Below are 21141 nucleotides of genomic sequence, written 5' to 3'. Positions count from 1 at the left end.
ACACTTAAACATGGAAAAAAGATTCAGTTTGTAGCCATCTGCTTTGCAAAGAAATAAAATAGAAATGCTTCTACCGGAGTTCTTCAACTACAAGTCTTCTGCTCCTGTCCCAGTGCTGTTCTAGTATGACTTGAGTGCAAACCTGTCAAAAATACCTTAGACTTATGTTCTGCTGAAATAGGCAGAGTGAGATAGCTGGCTAGAGGAGACTGCTCTTTGGTTTGTGTATGAATTCAATAGTTACCTATTAGGTTGTCTGAAGGAAAGTGTACAGTAATGATCACCCCTTCAAAAAAAAAAAAAAAAACACCAACCAACAAAAAAACCCCACCCAAAACCCAAACAAACAAAAAAACCCCAAAACCTGATCAGCATTTCAGTATTTAAAAGCAGGTAAACATAAGGTGCCAAACTGTTTTTGCTGCGTAGTCAAGTCTATTTTAAGACTTGGCTAACCATAAACACAATGATCACTTACTGGTTTTGTTTAAACTTAACTGTTTGTTCAGAGTTTGAGAAGATGCCTATTGAGATTCTGTGTATTTCTGTATTTATAACTCAGGCCTAATGGTAAAGACTCCTTAATTGTTAAATAAAATAAATCCTCTTGCAGCCTGAAAGGCATAGTCTGCTTTACTGTCATCTAAAAATTTGGTAGAACTGAAAAAAGGTTTTTGTAGTGTCAACGTTCTTCCTTGGTGTGGAAAGCCTTTTAAAACTGCAGATTTTCTTTTGCTATCTGTTCTTTCCCATTTGGCAAATACTGCCTTTCCTTTTGCTTTTTCCCTCCACATCTAGTGGAGCTGAAATGAACACTGTTGGTTTTTTGTTTGACAACAGCAGATTCAACTTACATAATAGCTGTTTCTCATGCCAAGACGCTCTCGTTGACGCTGGTGCATAAACAAGGTCAGCTGAGCACAGGGAGCAGGGTATTCAACTGCTGCTGAGGAACCGTGGTGTTTTTGTGGGTCACCAGAAATAGCTGCGCTGCTTAAATAATTTCTCAAAGGACTTGTGAGGGTTTACTCTTAAGTGCTTGAGAACTGAAAACTACAGCTGCACTACTGACCTAGGAAAGAGCTAACCTAGTAGCACTTAAATGCCTTTTTATGCTGCCAAAACACTGGACTTCTAATAGAACAGGTTAAACATGCTCTAAGATAGCAGAAATTTGCTCAGTATCCTAACATAAAGCCCTTCACAGTGGGTTTTCTTAAAGGACAGTATGAGTTTCACAAACTTAAATGTCGTGGCTAAACATAGTTTGGTTTTCACACAAACTACACAGCTCCCTTGGGATACTTTGTTTCCTCAGCAGGGAAATGTAAAACAACGCCATGCCATTTACGTGTTTGTTGTTAGAAGAGAGAACGTGAAGCCTAATGTAGGGCTTTGACTAGTGCCCAATGCAACCAGAAGACTTTTCAGTTTCATGTTCTTTGGCCCAAATCCATGAGTCATCCTCTCTCCCCTTGGCTGAAATGCAGGTTGAAGTTACAGATCATGCTAAAGGTTTTTCCATAGGAACGGAGTGCATGCAGTCCTGTTCTCGCATATTCTTAACAGGTTAAAGACATTTTTCTGCTGCTCAAGACTTTTGTCATAGGAGTTTTTAGGGTTTGCGTGTTTTATACAAGTTAAGAATATGTATCTGCTAATTTTGTAGACTAGTTCTCTTCCTTGGCAGTATCCCTAATCCTATTCTTCTTGCCAGCATCAGGAAATGAACTTAAATTTGGCTTGCGGTACAGTATGTAACTTGGAGCAAGAATTAATCCTCCTCTTAACATTGTAATAACTTTAAAGAACCACTTGCTTACTGGGAATAAAAAAAGGTCTTTGAACTGGAATCATTAACTTCAAATATTAACAACTTGCTGCTGCTTGCTTGTTAGAGGTCTCTCCCCACATAGTCATTTTAGAGATTAATGCTTTTCTTATTTAGATAATGCTATTAGCTTTTTTCATTTCCTACTAAGGAGTTTATGCACTTTACTTTAGAAGTCTCAAATGTCTTCACTTTCATCTTCAGATTTTATGAAGTCTAAGGTGTCATTTCCATTTTCAGTCTAATCCTTGAAGTAAGTATTAATCCACTTTAACTTGCAGGAATGAATGTACTTCTGCCCAAATACTGAGAAAGTTCAGTGACAATAGAACAAACTTGTATTCTTTAGCTCTTTTTGGGTCACTTTAAATTTTATTTTATGATCTCGGAGGAGTTTGCATTTTTTTGTGTTTTGTTTTAGCAGATAATCTTTAGTCTTGTGGCCGAGTTACCTGAAATATATTGTGAGTGAAGCGATTTACTGTACTGTTTGTGATGTGTGACAGTATTTTTCTGATCAGACAATTCCGTCTTTGGATTTAAAACTGTAGTGAACTGTACCTGCAACCTCAGATAACTCATTTAGGAGCAGACCGTGGTTGTGTTTTGAGGGATGGAAGGGGAAAAGAATGTACAAAGAAAAGCTGAGGCTGCAAAACCTCATATCTCTGGAGACTTAGTGCAGCAGGCGGCTAGGGCAGTGGCATGTGCTGTGCTGATTTCTGCACAGTTAGGTGTGCCCTACTGACTCGCAAATGCAGAAGTTCTGAAGTCCTACTTTTCTTAGAAGTTGCTTAACTGTTCTATGAAGTATTTTACTCAAATCTATACGTTCACACTAAAATACTAATTAAGGATAGAAACACTTCTGAAAAATATAATGCCTGTACTGACTTGGACCAAAGTTTCACGTTTCTCACAGAGGCAGGAGCACATCCTTAGGGGGAAGAGTTTGAGAACAGGACAAGCTTGTAGTGATGCATCTCATGAATATTTTTCATGTCCAACAGTTTTGGCTCTGGGAATTGCTGCACCAGGTGTTTCTGTTATTTGCAACTCTCAGCAAATGACATGTTGTCCACATAAATGTTTACCTCCTGTAGCAGGGATTTCTCCAGCTTACCTGCTTATTGTTTTGGAGAACCACAAGTATGCTTGTACAGGAGAGGATGATGAAGTGACACTTTTTGTGCCTGTTTGATTACTTAATAGGAAAAAGGTCACTTTGGGCTTGTCTGGCAGCTCTTTTAACTTCTTCAGTTTACAGATTGAAAGCCTATGCCTTTCTGCTCTTGGTATCAACCCCACATGACAGATACCTGTCAGATCCCATGATTCATCAGTTACTTCTAAGGCAGTTGTGACTATAAGTCTTGATCTCACAACTGGAGAAACGGGCGCTTTATCTCCCTTGGAGTGGTAAGTCCCACTTTTCCAGAAGGATATTCAGTTATTTATGCCTGAATTCAGTCTTTGAAATTATAACTTGATATAGCCAGTTATTGAAAGCAATTTTAGTACCATTATAGTCAAAACTGCTCTACTATATCACGCAGTAGTGTAATGCAAGTAGTATTCTAAACTGCACTTTAAGAGTAGTTATAAAAAACAAAAGTGACACCAGAATGAAGACTTTGTTTCAAAGCAGTGGTTTTTGGCGTTAAGGTTACCATCAGGTATAGCAGTTAACCTCTGCAGGCTTCCTCTTCAACTTCCTCCAAGGGTAGTTCGGAGCATATAAAGTAAGCTCCTGTGCTAAACTTGTTAGGTTAAGCTTGCTAGCCTCTTCCTCTTCATTATAGATTACTGGTGTGCAGTCTATTGATTCTTTAGAGTAGCAAGTCTAACTATATTTAATACTGCTATATGAGCTAAAAACTCCTAAGAAAAAAGTGTGAAAAACAACACTGTTACAGACAAAATCTACTGAGGTTAGCTTACACACACTAAAATTAACCTTTTTTTTTTTTTTTTTTTAAAAAAAAAACCACTTCAGTTTATCAGCAGTTATAATGGCACTCGGGAGTATGTGGGTGTGTTAAGTTTTGGTTTTAAATTACTACAGTAGAGAAGATACTTAAATTTTCATACGCAAAGGTGAGCTTCCAGCATTATATACAGAAATTCAGTAGCTTAATTTGATGCAAATAAAGATGAAATGAGGAAACTAGTTTTCCACAGGATGTCTTTGAGAATCTAAGTTGGTTTTAAATTCCCTGTATTTAGAGGTTGATATTCTGTGAAAAATACAAGAAAAAATCCTTCTTTCAGTAAGCAATACAGCAGACAAGGCAAGGATATTGCACAGCTCTGCACAGAAGAAAGCCAAAATCTTGATACTTCTTTATGGAGTTTCTTTCCTCTGGACCTAACGCATTCATGAGTCTCAACCTTAACACTCACAGCAGAGGTCTGAAAAAGCACAGCAATTTTACAGAGAATGATGGTTAACTGCGTGGTGTTAACTTGTTAAGTGTAATGCTTCCTTTTTCAGCTAATCTGCAAATAGTGGGTATAAATAGTAGTAATCTGCAATTAACGTATATAAACAACCAGTTTTTTTCCACAAAACCTCATTCGCTTGCTGTTAAAGGAAGAAAATCCCTTCTTTGTCTGATACTGCTCTATAGATAGGGGCTTCAGTAAACTGAGAAATTACTTGTCTGGAGTCCTGTCTTTATGTAGCTTTTGTTTAATCAGATGAAAGGAGTTGCCTTTTATTTGCATATTTAATTACAAAGTTCATTCTTCATACCGGTCCGTTAAGAACAACTAGTGGAATTTCAGTAATCTGCATAATTAAATCCAGTGGAATATGAAAATTAATAGCCTAAAAGAATAGGCTACAGATTATAGTGTGAAGCTAAGCATATTATATGATGCTACTGAACAGAGAAGACAAAGGAGTATGTGGAGGCTTTAGCATCAAGTAACTATTACGGATCTTTAATCCTTATTAAGAAATAATTTGATCCTACAGTTAAGACCTTGTAGAATATATAACATCACTGTTGACTTCAGGCAAACAGGGATGATGTTTCAGGTATTAGACAGTGGTCATAGCTGCTTCAGATTCCTCCAGAAATACTTCTCTGACACTTCTGTCCAAAAAGGATCTGTTTGTAGATGTTCGTAATGTCTGAAAGGAAACTGAAGAAAAAAAAGTCTTCAAATTTTCAGATGGAGTAGAAAAACAGACCCATAATCAGTCAGTACTTCATGTAAGAGAGGCTGAACTTAACTTTATTCTAGGTGTGGGGGCTTTTTCTGTGTTTGGTGGTGGGGTTGTTTTGGTGGTGTGGGGGTTGGGTTTTTTTGGTTGGTTGGGTTTTTTTCTTCCTGAAAGCACACTTATGAGCCACATGTGTTAGCCTGTATTTCAGTGGGAGTGATTGAAGTCCAAGCAGCAGCAGAGAACTGCATGGGTCTCATGAAATAATCTACCTTTCGGAAACTGACTGCTGGTGAAAGCCAAAGTTTTGCAGGATTGGGGTTTGAGGTGACAGCTACCTTACCACATTTGGAATCCTCATTCCTTTTCCATATTTTTAATCTTGTAATGCTAATTTTTTTCTCTGTTTTCCAAAAATCTTGAACGTAAAATGGTATTTTGGGTGGAATATGTAAGAAGGGTAATCATGTAACATCTAAGGTTTAGTATCAAAATCTTTCCTGCTAGCTTTGGCATTGAATCGGAGAGAGTCATCTAGGTGCTTTTGGTGATCATGTTATTCTAAATAAGCACTTTAATTTTGTAGGAGGAAAAGTTCTGTCCTCACTTTAAAGCTCAGAAAGTTGGGGCGAAAGTTAATACGAAGGTCACAGAACTGCCAACACTGGGGATGTGTGCAGAATATATCCAGTGCACCAGTTGTTGATATAAGTAGACATCAGTTTCTTGATAACTGGTGGTTTTTAGAGCCAGTCATATTTTATATTCATGTCACTTAAAGGTCTTTTTCTTTTTTCCCTTCTTTTTTTTCTTTTTTTCCCTTTTTTCTTTTTTCCCTTTCTTCTTTTTTTTTCTTTTTTTTTTTCCCCCTTCTTTTTTTCTTTAGGAATGTATCTCAGGCTGAAATACCAGGTTCAGAAATTGTATGCTAAGTTTTCTATCACTTTGAGATACTGAGTAATACAAAACTGAGTTCTAAAAGAACAGGAGAGATTTCTGCCCTGATTGCATAAACCACAAGAACTATGACAAATCACAACAAAATATTTGGTATTTTAAGGTTTACTTACCTTAGTCTTCCTCTGTGTAGGTGTTGATTTTTTTTTTTTTCCCACGCTATTGCAAATAATAGTGTTACTTTAGTTCTGCATTTTCTAAATATATTGGTTGGTCTTACTTCATCCAGAAGCTGGTGTTCTATAGTGGATACTTCCCAACTCCTGTACCTTTTTTCATAACCAAATAAAAATATACTTCGGAAAAAACAGCAAAACCTTACGTGCAGAAGCTTGTTCTTAGGATTAATCTTACTCTTCCTTCCAGTGCATAAGAGCAGAAGACAAAAGGAAGTATTTCCCGATTAGAAATGTACTGTGGATCCATCTTGGAAATCAAAATGCCAAAAAGATTACACCCCTTTACAGAAAAACATGTCTGTTGTACTGTGATTAAAAGTTTGTATCACCTATACCATGTAGTAGTATATATTAATGTGCTGCTTTAGAGGGAGTGTCTTGTTTCTTTTGAGCAGTCTTTGCTCACTAGAATATGTAACTTCTCAAAAACCTAATCGTAATACAGAATTTAATATATTCTTAATACCTTCTAGTTAGTGTAACTTTGTAATGGAAATAAAGCTGTCTGATGTAAATATTACTTTTCACTTACTTGGAGTCTTTTTTGTTTGTTTCAGGGTGCAGTCTCTGGGTCAGTTCAGGCTTCAGATCGACTTATGAAAGAACTCAGGGATATATATAGATCACAGAGTTATAAAACAGGTAAAATGCTTCAGATTTCCCGTCTTAAAATATACTTTAAAAGAATTCTCTTGGCAAATACTTCCTGCTAATCCTTCTGTGTTTTGTTGTCATAAGTGTGTATGTGTGTGTGTGTGTATATGTGCACATATATATAAAAATCCATAGATACATACATTGTATATAATCTCATTATATAAAATAATGTATTTGTGGAGAAAAAGGAAGTCAGGATACATATCCTCTAAAATATTCTTCCTTTTTGTTATGCAAAGCTTCATACGAGAATTAACAGGATTGATGTAACTATGAGAATGCTCTTGGGGTGGATGACTACAAAGAACAACTCAAGATTACTCCTGTGGGACTTCTTGAGTTTTCAGAACTACCTGAAATTCAGCTCTCCAGGTATATAGGGCAAAAGCTTTGACCGCTACCAGTGGGTAGTACTGCTCTAAAGAATATGCTTGCTGTAGAGGGATTTGTGTTCAACAGCAGAAGGTTTTGTTATTATGCAGGGTTTAACCTTAATTACACTGCTGTTATTTTTATTATTTTGTGATGGTGTTAATCTGATCCTGAGCTCCATGTATTCCTTGGAATAAGGATACATATGGCAGTAGAAAACAAGCTTGTCTTTCAAATTTGTTTGAATAACAAACACTGATTAGCTTTAGGTAGGTGGTTGACTGTTCTATTTGCTCCATATAAGGGCTGCAGCTAAACTAGCTCGGCAAAGGAATCAGTATATTGAATTGTCTGAGTGTTACCATACAAGAAGTAGAAATTACATAGATTTCAGGCAAGATGTATTCCTGTAGAACAGCTGAGTAGACAACTCCATCACTGCAGCCAGGTATGAGAACCTGGTGCAGGCCAGAATGGGAACAGGAGGAATGCCTGATTAGAAAGTCAGTCTAAACTTTAATCCTCTATCTTTTACTTTTCTGAACTTCTCCCCTAGTTTATTTCTAGTGGGCTTAAATCTCACTTGGTGGCTATGGCATTTTAATTCATGTGTAAAAGGACAGAGTTGAAGAGACAATAGCCTCCTGTTTTGATTTGCCATATTTACCTTTTAGATAAATAGTTTTATGTGCTGAAGTACTGTGGGCAGTGGAAAATGTCTGACGTATAAATTTGATTAGGTAACCTAGTGTTGATCTAATGTAGCCTACTTCTTTTAGGCTTTATTGCGACTGAGTGCCTGCCAGTATGCCCTAATCACCATCTATCTGGTAAAGAATGGATTAGTGGGTCTAAGGAAGAGCCTAGAAAAAGACCTTTTTTTAAGTCATGAGGGGTGCTTTGCTGCCCATGTATGATCTTCAGGGTTTGTTTTTGTGGTTAGAACAAAGATTGGGTATAACAAATGTACCTCACTATAAAGAGTGTATGGTGCTTAATCACATAGTGGTACCGCTGGAGGCACAAACAGAAGCCCCTATAATAGTTGTAGTTTGAGGTGAGGATTTGGGTTACTTAATGATGCCATTTCTTGGCTTTAGGTTAATAACAAGTCTTAAGTAGTTGTGAAAGACTGAACTCCTGATATAGGAAAGCATACTCAAATGATGAGGAAAAGTAAATCTTGCTAAAGTGTAACAGAAGTTGAGATACTAAAGGGTGAGTATAGTAACTTAGTATCAGCTTATGACTCAGGAATATGTAAAAAGACTGCAATTGGGTGCCTTGTGTCGATCTCTAAAACATGTTAATGAAGTAAAGTGTCAAATGGAGGTTGACACTATAAAACTGATGGCAATCCTGCTTTGAAATACCGTCCTACTGATACATTTATTAAATTTTGCCAGTAAATGATGCTGCTTGTTATAAAACTTATGTGGATTCATTTCTTACGGCTTCATTTAGTCTTAGGACTTGAGTGAATTTAAGTATCAGTTCCTCTCCTTTGCACAAAACTCCTGCTTTTATAGCCTAGTTCTGTATTCTGTTGTTAGATAACTGTCACCATGTGAGCAGGGGCATGGTAGATAATTGACTTTTTTTTTAAAATGTGATCTTTGTTCTGAGTACTTGCTCCATGGTCCATTTTTCCCTTAATTTAATTTCTTACTATTAACATACAAAGGGAACCATTATGAAACTTAAAGGTTCTGTCAACTGTTGCAAGGTAATTTAACACTGTTTTCATTTTTTGTAATATAAGCCAGAAAATCTAAGGCTGCTTTTTGGTTGCATAAGAATCACTTTATTTAGTGTATGTGAGGTTACATGTTTTCAGGACTGACAATAGGACCACATTGGGACTTCTGAAGTGAATAACACTTGTAGTAATAGTCCTTTAAATTTTTTCTTTTCTGTTAAACTGTTTTATAAAAAAGTAGCATTAAAAAAACACTGTCAGGATTTCAACCTAGGGTGTATCTTCAGGGTAGTATCCATTTTAGAACTGAAGTTCCTTTAGTGATTGAAATACTGCTGTTGGAGTTCAAGCAAAAGATGACTAAAAGCTTGCTGTCAACAGGAAAGTTTCTTATCTACCTGGAAAATCTAGGTGAAGAACTATCCTTAAAAACAAACAGAAAACCATTTTCTTATTAGCTAACAGAAGCAAAAAATATTCCAGCAAATTAAGATATTCTGCTGTAAATTAGACAGAGTTTCATTAACCTGTTTGATAATAGGAGTCACAAGTCCTCCAAACTAAGACAATCTCATTTCCAAATAAGAAGTTGGAGATTTGGTTAGTTTGTATGGAAGAATTCACAAAGGTCTTAACATAATTTGGAGGGGGTAGGGTGGGAGGGGGAGGAACAAAGAATTTGGGGATATTAAATGAAATCTTTTCTGTTCATATCTTTAGCGTCTGTGTTGTTCATGTATAGTGACTTCAACACACTGCTTTTTTCCAAAGGCTGTATCGGATTTACTTCTAGTTGTAGTAAAGTTGCTATAAGTAAGGCATTGCCTCTATTTAGGAAGGCGTTGTTTTTCTTCCTACCTTTTCATCTCTTAATTTGTTGCTTGCTTCATGATTCTGTGTGCTTGCTTTTACTTAATCACCTCTGTGCATGGCCTTTTAGAGGAATAAAACAAAAAACCTTCCATGTTTAAGTGAGGGGAACCTACCTTGATTCCCTTCCCTGCCTTAAGGACCTCTTGGAAATTCGTACTAATCAGATAAATTCTTCTTGACAGTAACTTTTTTCCCTCTTACTGCCTAAATTAAGAAAAAACGTATGAGCTGGTTCCAAATAACACCTCTTGACTAGTTAAAAAAAACAGACAAAACCCCCCTCAACTTTGGATAGTGTTGTTAAGAAGCTTCTGTATCAAGACAGCGAGCAACCCTGATGCTGCTGCTGTTCATGAGGACCTATAGATACTATTCAGCTCAAAATCTGGGTGCTTGAAAGGTTGATTGAGTAGCTTCCTGTTCTGTTAAGGCGCATTCTTGTCAGTCCTAAACTGTGCACATCTCTCTGAAGAGCCCTTTTACAACTTCTGGTTTAGGTACAGTACAGCTCTTAATTCCAGCAAAAGTTATTCCTTCGGGGAAGCTAGCAAAACATGTGGACCTTGGTAAGCTATGGAGCTGAAGGACTGGTACATGAATTCTGGGTAAGAGCAGGACTTTTAGGGTGGTGGAGTGAATGCAGGAATAGGGCAAGAGGCTTAGTGAATAAACAAGCTGATGGCAGTTCTCTTCCATTATTTAGGATATTGTCAAAATCCTTACTGTTACTTGTTCTGTTGTCTGTAACAAGTATTTTATACTTGTGCTAGGTGCCAAAGCCGTAATACTGAGAGGCTGCTTCTTCCAGTCTTCACTCCCTTTTGGATGTAGCTGGAAGGAAATATTCTGGATACAAGGGTGGAACAGATTAATCGTTAATGGGAGTTGACAGTGAGCAGAGTTCTGAATGACAACTTTTATGTTGTTACATCAGAGCAGTACAAATTGAAATTCTTATACTTCGTGACTTCCACTTATACTAAGGGCAATTCAGAAAATAGTGTCCTTGGATCTGGGAAACTGGAAAAAGGCCTTCATAGCTCCTTCTGTTCATGCTCAAACAGAAAAGTGTGGCGTCTCTGAACTAGCTGCTGATTAAAAGGGACATTGAGAGCACAGTGAGTAAGTTTTCAGACCTACTTTGTTGTCCTAGGCTTAGAAAAATTTGAAATCATGATCTTGGCTGCAGTACCTACTTGTTTGTGGCACTGCGGTAAGGAGAAACAAGCATGGTATGTTTACCTTGTTTACTGAGTTTTGGAATGCTTTAGAAATAAAGGTGTCTGGACAACTTGAAATGTCATCTGTAGTCCACGTACTAATGCTTAAAAGTTTCAACTGCAAGATAATGTATTCTAGAATAGTAAAACACAGAAATTAATACTGTAATTCCTTGGAGCGAATGTATTACATTGTTTGTATAGCCTTCAGGAATCTTAGGCAGATTGCTAATTTGCATATGTCTTCCAAATAATTACATCAGCAACAGATATGCCATTAAATATTAGCCCAGGTAACAAGTTTAATCATAGCTTTTTAGTGTATAGTCTGTGGCGGAAGAGATTAGACTTTTGAACATCACTGATACCATTTTCTAAATCTTGTCTGATGGTTAAAGATTCATTGCTTTTTCCTGGGCTGCTTGTGAACTTCTGCAGAGAGGAAGCTTGAATATACAAGAAAGGGGCAGATAACCTTTCATCTTTCCCTTTGAGTGAAATGCATAAGTATTGTTTAACATGCTTAAAACAAATGGACAACTGAAAATCACCAGCTGCCTTCCAGAGACAGCTATTTTTTCGATGCATCTTTCTGACTTCTGCTGTTGTTGGGATGATGATCTGTCAGCTGTTGGGAATGTGCTTCGTCCAATGCAGTATCTTCTTTTTTTGGGTTTCTACTACTCCATACACTGTCCAGTGTCCTCTCCTGGTCTGCCAATACGGTCAAGAACCTGTGAAATACAGTGCTGCATGCTCAGACTGTGTGTTAAGTGTTTTAAAAGCATGTTAGTCATGTACTGGGTATAAACTGTACGGGGTATAAACTGTACTGAGTACTAAGCAAGCTGAAGCTGTAGCTGTGGAAAGTTTGAAGGGGAACTGGGAGGGGGGAAATGGTTATGTGTCAGGAAAACATTTTGATTCATGTGGAATTTTTTTTATAGAAGTGAAAAAACTTTTTTTCCTTGTAGTTGCCCAGAAGTGCTTCTGCTGTTGGAGAAAGGATGTGCCTCAGTATCAGTATCTGAGTATCTTATATGCTTACAGCTACTGACAGTATTTGTACTTAAAAGCAAAGAATGTTTTTGCTAAATTTTACCTTGTTAAACTTTTAGTGCATAATTAATTCTATCTAATATTTCTACAGGGATATATTCAGTGGAACTGGTAAATGACAGCTTGTATGAATGGCATGTTAAGCTTCTAAAGTAAGTTATTAAAGTTTTTTCATGTTCTGAAGAATCTGTTTTATTATTGCTGCAGAGATTCTTACTTTTGATAAATGAGAATCTCTAGCCAGAGTATATGAAATAGTGTGTGGTGTCTGCAATTCTGGTATACAGAAATGCATAGAGAGATTGAATTGTAGTAATTGAGCTGGCAAAAAAATCAAACCCTCTTTGCACAGCCAACACAGTGTGTATTAACGTAACTTTTATTACTGTTCAATTCTCTTTCCAAAACTACTCCAAAATACGAAACCTTAAATGATGAAAATTTTTGTCTAGAGTTTTTGTCTGGATGGTTTTAGTTTGGTTTTGTTTGTTTATTTTTAATTTCAGGAAAATGCAAGTTCTAGTTTCATTCAAGATATAAGAAGGAACAGAACTGTCCTAGTGTCATTAGTTCTTTTTTTCTACAGTTGAGCAGACACATAAGGCTGAAACTTTAAGGTGTAACATAATTATGACTTACATAATTATATAACTTGTCTTCTCTTATGTACTGCTTTTCGCTGTGTGTACTAGATGATAACTCATCTTGTGTCTATAGTCCAATAACTTTAATTCTAGAGATACTATATTAAAATTATTCCTGGTAACGGGAATCTGCCATCATCCTACAAGATAAGCTGTAGGAGCGAAAAGCCTATCCAAACTAGGCTGGGTGGCTGCAAAAGATGGCAAGAGATGAAAGAACTTCCATCAGTTCAGATACATCATGGTGAATAAGTATAAGGACATAAGCTGTTTCAGTGCAATAGTTACCTGCTCATAGGAATTGTTGCCTTGTCCTAGTGGTAAGACTTGTACCACTGTGTCACCAGCTGCTGAAATGCAGTTTTGTTTCCTTTTTAGTGTAATCATAGGCATGTGCACGTTTTGAAGCTGAAAATGGCAGGAATGACGTATGTCAGAAAAATCTGTGCCCTGTTACAGGAGGCCTTGTCTATCAAGCGCTTGTATAACAAAGTGCTCAAACCACTGTGCAGTCATTTGAAACCTCTTTTCAAGTGCTGTGAACAGGTTTGATTTTCTGCCTTCAAGAAAGAGAAAATGGAGTGCATGCAGCAAATGGCTTCCAGAATGACTTAAGAGAAGATAAGAAGTATTGTGTTTGTTTATCCCAGCAAAAAGTGTCTGAAAACAAATGAACTATGTGCAGACTAGTTGAGGGGATAAATGTCAGAGAGAACAGAGCCCATTTGCCTAAGGAACAGTATTGTTACTAGAAAAAGTAACTCTGAACTGGCCTAGTACAAGCTAGGCTGGAAATGATAGGTTTCTAAGCATTGGGAGATTTTCTTCTGGAACACCTTCCTGTTGGTAGGATGGGGACAAACAACCCAAGTAATTGTGAAATGAGATCTAATAAGTTTGTGGTTTCACCTCTAGCAGAGAATTGGATTTAATAGCCCATCATTTTGTTTAACACCTGCATTTGGCTTGCTGCAGGCATTTTTTGACTAGTCTCTTAAAAGCTGCTGGGGTGTCAGAGCCTGGGTGGGATTAACCCAGTAGTGTCTGAATTAATGTCTAGTCTGCTCACCACCAGCATTTTGCAACAATTGTTGAAATTCTGCTGAGCAGATGCTGCTGGCTTTAGTACTTCTGCTGATGCAGATTACTTTTAACAGCTGATACAGAACACATATTCCATAAAGGATTCACTAACTGTGTACTGAAAACTAGATCACTACAGTCTTCCTGTTAAAATCTTCCCCCTGCCCCAGGCAATACATTTCCAATGAACTGAAAAGAATTAAAATGGCTGTTTTCAAATAAACAGATTATTTTATGCTAACGGTGTTCAAATAACACTTGATAGCATTGGGAATGTAGTGCGTTGCAGCAAGCTTTCATGCTGATCTCATGGCAAAGTATTTATTTTGTAAAGGGAGCAAGAGTCACTTCAAATTACAGTTTGCAAACTACAAATACATAAAGGAGCTCTTTAAGAGTAATTACTCTTTACAGATAGTGAAAATATTAACTTCATCCAGGATCTCCCCCCTGCTTCTTTTATAGAGTTGATCCTGATAGCCCACTGCATAGTGATCTTCAGGTCTTAAAAGAAAAAGAAGGTGTAGAATACATTTTACTCAACTTCTCTTTTAAGGTATGTGTCTCTGGAAAGAAATGCTGGGGTTAAATTTGTTGCTTACTGTAAAAAGTGATTGAAATGACCCTCAGCTGCTACTTGGGTAAAGATGGAGGTGTAGCATAAAAAAAAAGAAAAAAAGTGCAACTTTAAATGTGGCACTAAAGCTTCCCAAAGATTGCTTTTTAGCCAGTACTGTGGAAACGTGACTTTTACAGAACTGAAAAATGTTCCTGCTTTAAATCAGATTTGCCAAATAAGGCTATTGAAATACTTCCGCGTTAGGAAAACACTATCATGGTATAGTTCTTAACCTGTTTTTTGTTATGCTTTTCAGGATAACTTCCCTTTTGATCCTCCCTTTGTGCGAGTGGTATCTCCTGTGCTCACAGGAGGGTAGGTTTGAGTTGCTTTACAGAAATTTTACTTTGTGGTGAAAAATGTTATAACTTGAGACTGGTTGACTGGGTTTGCAGGGAACATTCTGAGACTACCATGTATGTAGACTTCAAGAAATTTCCCCTAAGTGTATATTCATGAGCTGCTGTAGACCTTGAGTTTGGTGCAGAGCTCCAAGTGTGATATGGAGACTTGCTTCTTAAGCTTCATGAGCTAATAGGAGCCAAACAGCTGGGTACACGTTCCAGCCAGATGCAATTCCTCTTTGAATTGCTTAGTTTGTGTCTAGCTTTGAAAGACTCTTTGCCTGCCATAATGTTTAAGAATTGGCCTCTTTGTGCATGATTAACATTGCTGTTACTTCTCCTGTTGTTCAGAATAATAGGGGTGTTTTGAGTTAGTCCCTGTGTTGCCTTAAACTTCCTGTACAATCTTAACTGACTCTCTTTTGCTGGTAACATTGCCATAAAGTTTTTGTCTAAAATCTCCTCAAATGCTAATCCAAAGGTACTAAATTTAGTTGACACCATGCTCCAAAAGTCATCCAAAACATGTTTGAAGTGCTGTCTATGGAGTGGAAACTTGTGCATATCTGTGGAGAGAAGATTAAATTCACCTTCCAAGGCTTTTATGCATCTCCTGCTGACAGGAAATTATACCTGTACGTTTGAAAATGCAGTCTGTGATAGCTGGTGCTGATTCTGATTTGATTTTAATTGCTGTGTGTCTTTTTTGCGTTCAAGAAATGGTTAGTGCAGTTAAATAGTGTTCATGAGGGTTGCTGCTACCAAAAAAAGTAAACAAGCAGTGCCAGACACCAGAAAACTCGTTTTGATTCTGGTTTTGTTGTACTTGGACTTCTTTGTAGAATGAAAGAAAGAATGGCCCAGAAGGTTTGGATTTCAGTGATTGTTTCCCTATGAATGTCGTACAGATTTACATTGTTCGAACATCTTCATCATAGGGGAGACTACCTTTTTGGAGTGGTAAATTCTACTCCCTCAGTCCAGGTTTTGTGATGACCAGGCGTGCTAACTGCTGAGTCCCAGTCAGCACAATGCATGATGAAGTGTTACTGAAATTAGAAAGTGGTCTGTAGGAAAAGAGCAAGTGAAGATCTGCTTTATCTTTCATTTGTCTACATCTTTGATTTATAGGTGCACCTACATTGTTTGGAATTGTGCTAAATTTCTATACAGAAGTGAATTTGGTTTTTTTTATAACTACATATCAGTACTACACGTATATAGTGTAGCCATAGAAAGCAACCTTCCTTTTTTCGTGGTCTGTGTACAGTTGTGTAAGCAGTTGTGCAGACTAGCTCGGGCACTGATTTTAACTAAGTGTAGCTGGCAAAGGAAATTTTTTGGGGGGGGGATCTCACAGTGCTAATCTTCTTTGCATAAGTATAATATGGCTAACCAGTTGCAATATATTACTGGTTAAAGGGCATTTCAGCTTTTTGTGAATAAAAAATGTAACAAACTAGCCTGCAAGAGCTTAAAGTGCTGCGAACAGTTTTATCTTTTTCCTAACTGCTGATGTCAAATATATTTTCTTTCACGTTTGTTTCTAGGTATGTCCTAGGTGGAGGTGCATTATGCATGGAACTTCTTACTAAACAGGTGAACACAGACTCTGTTATCTAGATAATAACAAAGCATGCTTTAAAATAATGAAAATAGGCGTTTCCCCTGACTTAAAGAATCCCTGTGTGGAATAAATTACACACTCCAAAGGGAACATGGTGGAATAAACCTCAGTTCCACAAGATTTGCCTTGCTGATCTTGTGTAAGATCTTCTTTCCTGCCTTGGATGGCTTACAAGAGGTCTGAGGAAGAGGCAAGAAGTGAGAGCGCATCAACTTTGAATTCTCAGAATTTCTGGGAGGAAGCCAGTGTAAAGAGTGAATTCTGAGGAGCAGGACACATTGTTTTCTTTTCCAGAAGCCTCTGCTACTGCAGAGAGTCAGCTCTGGAGAAATGAGGCATGCAGAAGACTCTAGGCATAGATAATTCTTGTGTAGACAGAGTGATTGTTTTTTTCTTGAAGTAAATGAATGAAGTAACTTATTTGCAGGCTCTGCAGAAACTTTTGTGAACCCTGGAAGGTAAAGCAATGCCAGAGAGAAGCAGTAATTTTCATAGGAGCAAAATTGTCATAGCTCACTCAATGGCTTCATTAGATAGCAGTCTTTTCTGCTTCTTACAAGAAGAAGTTGTAATTTCTGTTGTGATGCTGCTGAAAATGTGTAAATGGTGTAAAAAATGGAGCTGCTCTTGTTTCTGTCTTGCTGTATTTTGGAAATGTGTGATTCAGCCTTTTTATTACAGGTTCGTAGTACTAATATTGTATATCACTTTCCAGATTTTCTCTGGAAAATAAAAGATGTTAACTGAAAATAAGTAGTTAAAACTAAAACTGGAGTGCAGGGGCGGGGAAAAAATCCCAAAGCACACATTTCAAAATAGATTTGCAAGGTGAGCACAAGAAGCAAGTGCTTGTTACATAGAAATATTTCTTTCCTCCTCCAGGGCTGGAGCAGTGCCTATTCAATAGAATCGGTCATCATGCAGATCAATGCCACTTTAGTCAAAGGAAAAGCCAGAGTACAGTTTGGAGCCAATAAGGTAAATGCGCCATGTATATCAGTTACAGAAATTACTGTTAGGCTTCCATTTCTTTGCTGACTTGCATAGAAGATGCTTAATGACAGAATTGTCATTGCAAATATATTTATGTTTTGATTTATCTTAATGTCTGGTGCCTGTATGAGTATTTTATTGGCAGTTAACTATAAGTCTGTTAAGAAATGATGAATGTATGAGGAGGATAAAACATTGGGATGGGCAGGGTGTGTAAGTAGTTGGACTTGTACTATCCCTGTATTGGCAAGGGGGGAGGGAAGGAGGATTCGGAATTGGCAATCGGGAGGATTTGGAAATTCTGGCTCTGAGAAGGGCTGTAGATGACAGCCTGACTGCCAGGATCACATACACTGATGTTAGGAAGTTCTCCTCCTTTTGCTGGACTAGACACCTGCAAAGTTTCATGAGAGGGTCAAAAATAATACCATGCAAATACTTCTGAGCTGGCCACTCAGCATTAGTCGAAATCATAATTCAGTTCAAGTGTGCATGCTGGTAATGGACCATAACTTAAAAGGCTCTGAAGTACTAAATGCTGTTTTCAAAGGACGTTTAAATATTTAAGTCAATGAAATTGTCACTTGGATGACAGTTTTTAAGTACTGATTCAAGGATAGTGAACTGGGCAAGATGTAAAAGTTTATGTTCACAATTCTGTCTAACCTGGTAAGTGTCAGCCGAGCAGGACAGAGTTACGGTGGGGATTGCCTGAAGCCTGCCCTTCCGGTTGCACACACTTCTGACTGACTCAGGTTCTGAACCCTCCAATAAAGGGGCCTTTCCAGCAGCCCGGGTGTACAAATTACTGTCATTATGATGGAGGAGAAATGAGAAAATAAGGGTATTTGTCTTGAAAATCTTGTGCTTTAAAGCCAGGAATGTTGTAACATCATGCATGGTTTTTATTTGTAAGCCCACTGTAGAGTTTCTTCGCAAAACTGTTTTTAAGTTCCGCATGTCTAAATGCAGGTTTTTTATGTTAGTTTTTTCTCCTTTCAGAATCAATATAATCTAGCAAGAGCACAGCAGTCCTATAAGTCACTAGTACAAATACATGAGAAAAATGGTATGTATATTCTTGCGACTTTGTTCTTGTCTGCACAGCAACCTGGGAATTGGTACCTGGCGGCAGTAAAACTTGAAGTGCCGGAGTGTCTTATGTTGGCTTGGGAAGACCATAAATGGTGTTTCCTTTTTTTCATTTTGCACTAGGAAGACAATAGTGCTTAAAGAAACTCGACTAACAATCATTGCAACTTTGCCAGCTTACATTGCCAGTGAATATAGCGATGTTCCATGTGTTCCTACTGCCTTTTGAAAGATAGTTCAATTTCATTTTCAGTCAGTTGATCTAGTAACTTTGTTGTTACTGTAGCTTTTACAGTGTCTTATTTGTTAGGGAAATACCTCCCTGAAAGACTTTGTTTCAATGTGGCAAGACCTCAGTAATAGTAATCATTAAGGAAGAGAGAAAGTAGAAAGACCGACCAGAGACAAAAGAAATCACAAAAAAGTCCAAGTGAAGTGCGCTGGCTGGAAAACTGTGCAATAGAAATGGGAGACACATTTATTTATTTTTTCCCTATTTAAAGCCAGTTAATGGTCTCTCAGCTGCATAAAACAAGTATTCAAGTGCTTCAGGTGTAATTGCATTAATTGTGCCAGGATGAGAAGACAATAAATGACCTGAGGCCTTAAAAAGTTTAAGTGGCTGACATGTTATGTAAAAGTAGTCAGCGGAATTGGTACCCTGGTCTCGAGATGAGAGAGTTAGTGCCGGTTACCACTTCCGTGATGTTCTTTGGTCCAGGTTGGACACAGTCTCCTCTGGGAATTCATGTTGCTGCGGACATGAGAGCGTATTTCAGTGTGACTGTAGTGAGCGCCTCAGTTCCCCTACCTCTAAAATTGAACAAAATGCTTTCTCTACTACTGGGAGGAAGATCAGAGATAACGACTTGAAAATGCTTTCCAATTTTATGGTATTTTGATCTTGCCATTAACTGAGTCTTTTGCTTTTTTAGTTTGCTACAAAAGCCAGCATGGCTGTCTGTTTACTTCTAGCTATATGCTAGCCTTGACTACAGTGATTACTGCTGCATCAGGAGCTGTACACAAAGCATTCACAGCATTTATTGCTGCTGCAAAAGGTGTCTTTAACTTATAGCTGTTCTCTGGAACAACATAAATAGGCCCTGTACTCACTGTATGAAACTTTAGAGGATTTTTTTACAATAGTGGCTGGGAGAATTCAGGTTGGAGATCTGGAAGTGGCTAGAAAAAGCTATGCACACCTGATCAGGTATGATTCAACTGCTTAACATGCCGAATCCTATCAGGAGGCAAGTTATTCAGTTGACACTTCTGAGCCCATTCCTACAGCAAGATTTGCAGAAGTAGGATAAACCATTCAAATGCTTGTGTGTCCCTAACTCTTCAGTATGCAAGATGGGATTTATATATAAATATCCCAGTGTAGTCATGTTTGTATGTCTGTGCATTAAGTGGCTTGAAGACGTGGGGGTTTTACCTATATTCCATTTGGTTTTGTTACAGCAATGTTCCTTCTTCAACTTCCACTGTTGATGTCCAGCTTGTCCAACTTGGGATAGCTACTGCCATAAAAAAAACCAACCTTGGAAGTATTTAATTTTCACGCCCAAATACTGGGTCTGATCCTGGAACACTCCACATGCTTTATCTCCCAGTGCAGACCACTAGCGTTTAGGGCACTGGGTCTCACTGAGCTGGCGTACTTTAGGAGGAGCCAGATGAGGCTTCCGTCTCCCACAAATTCAGAGTGGGATGGTGAGATCGTCTTGACGTCGCAGTGTCGGTACCTAACGTGTTTCTCTGTTCTCCACAGGCTGGTACACTCCTCCGAAAGAAGATGGCTAATATTGAGGACTGTTGTATACCTGGACCAATGTCAACAAAACAAGCTCTTTTTTATGTTTTCCAACACACAGACTCAAGCTATGAGTGCCCCTATAACAGCCGTACTGAAGACTTTAGCTATTAGATAAGTTAGTGGATAATCTGTCAACTGACACATAAAGTATAAGTTACAGCCTTACCATTCCGCTCTTCTTAGGTATCTGGACTGAGCAGTTTGGGCCTTTACTGTATTTGTTCTTATGGATTAAGCATATTTGGGCCATGCCCTCCCTTCTCCCTTTTTTTTAATTTGAAAGCGTAAGCTCCCTACAGCAGGCTATCGAGTTACTAAAGATCATTCAATAGGAGCGAGTTGTTCACACTTTTGTGTATTTCTTACCTTTTGCAAAATGCGGACTGCAGAGACTTGCGTTGTATCGTTTCATTTAAAGCCAAGAAGTTTAATACATTGTTTAATACTGTTTTAGGAAATGTCAGGTCTTGCAAATCACAGTAGTTTTTCTGGTCTAAAATGACAGCGTTTGTAGTATTTCCAAATTAATGATATAGGAAAACCACATGTATGTTAAGTCATTAAACATTTTTCATGGCTGTATGAGAATATGAACTGTTTCTTGGAAAAGATGCTCTTTGTTTAGATTATGTTGATTTTTTTGTTTTGGTTTGGTTTTTTTTTTTTCTTTTTTTTTTTTTTTTTTAATAAGCAGAGCAAGGCTGTGCCGATAAAACCTTGTAACTAGTCACTTCCACTGGGGCATCAGAACTTGCTGGGCTGTTCCTGCTACTTGTTGGCTCAACCTCCTTAACAAGAAGAGCCGCAGTATGAAGCTTGAAGTTATTTAAAATACTAAAAACCTTTTTAGGTGTTCCATTTTATTAACGGGTTGTTGCAATCATTTGTAAACTAATGA

At 37.8% G+C, this 21141-nt stretch overlaps 1 protein-coding gene across 1 annotated transcript in view; it reads left to right on the top strand.

The window, feature by feature from the left end:
- UBE2Q2 (ubiquitin-conjugating enzyme E2Q family member 2) overlaps positions 1 to 20825 on the top strand; it is a 47167-nt gene extending 26342 nt beyond the window's left edge. The window contains exons 6-13 of the mRNA XM_009587101.1: positions 6697 to 6781; positions 12111 to 12171; positions 14212 to 14302; positions 14622 to 14680; positions 16260 to 16308; positions 17219 to 17314; positions 18332 to 18398; positions 20199 to 20825. Coding sequence (XP_009585396.1) covers positions 6697 to 6781; positions 12111 to 12171; positions 14212 to 14302; positions 14622 to 14680; positions 16260 to 16308; positions 17219 to 17314; positions 18332 to 18398; positions 20199 to 20230 — 540 coding nt within the window. The 3' untranslated portion in view covers positions 20231 to 20825. The remainder of the gene's footprint in view (positions 1 to 6696; positions 6782 to 12110; positions 12172 to 14211; positions 14303 to 14621; positions 14681 to 16259; positions 16309 to 17218; positions 17315 to 18331; positions 18399 to 20198) is intronic.
- Positions 20826 to 21141: the final 316 nt, after the last annotated feature.

Source organism: Fulmarus glacialis, unplaced genomic scaffold (genome assembly GCF_000690835.1).
Source record: "Fulmarus glacialis isolate BGI_N327 unplaced genomic scaffold, ASM69083v1 scaffold24501, whole genome shotgun sequence".
Classification (NCBI taxonomy): domain Eukaryota; kingdom Metazoa; phylum Chordata; class Aves; order Procellariiformes; family Procellariidae; genus Fulmarus; species Fulmarus glacialis.
Note: the sequence above shows the minus strand (reverse complement) of the source record. Positions and strands in the feature narration are given on the sequence as shown.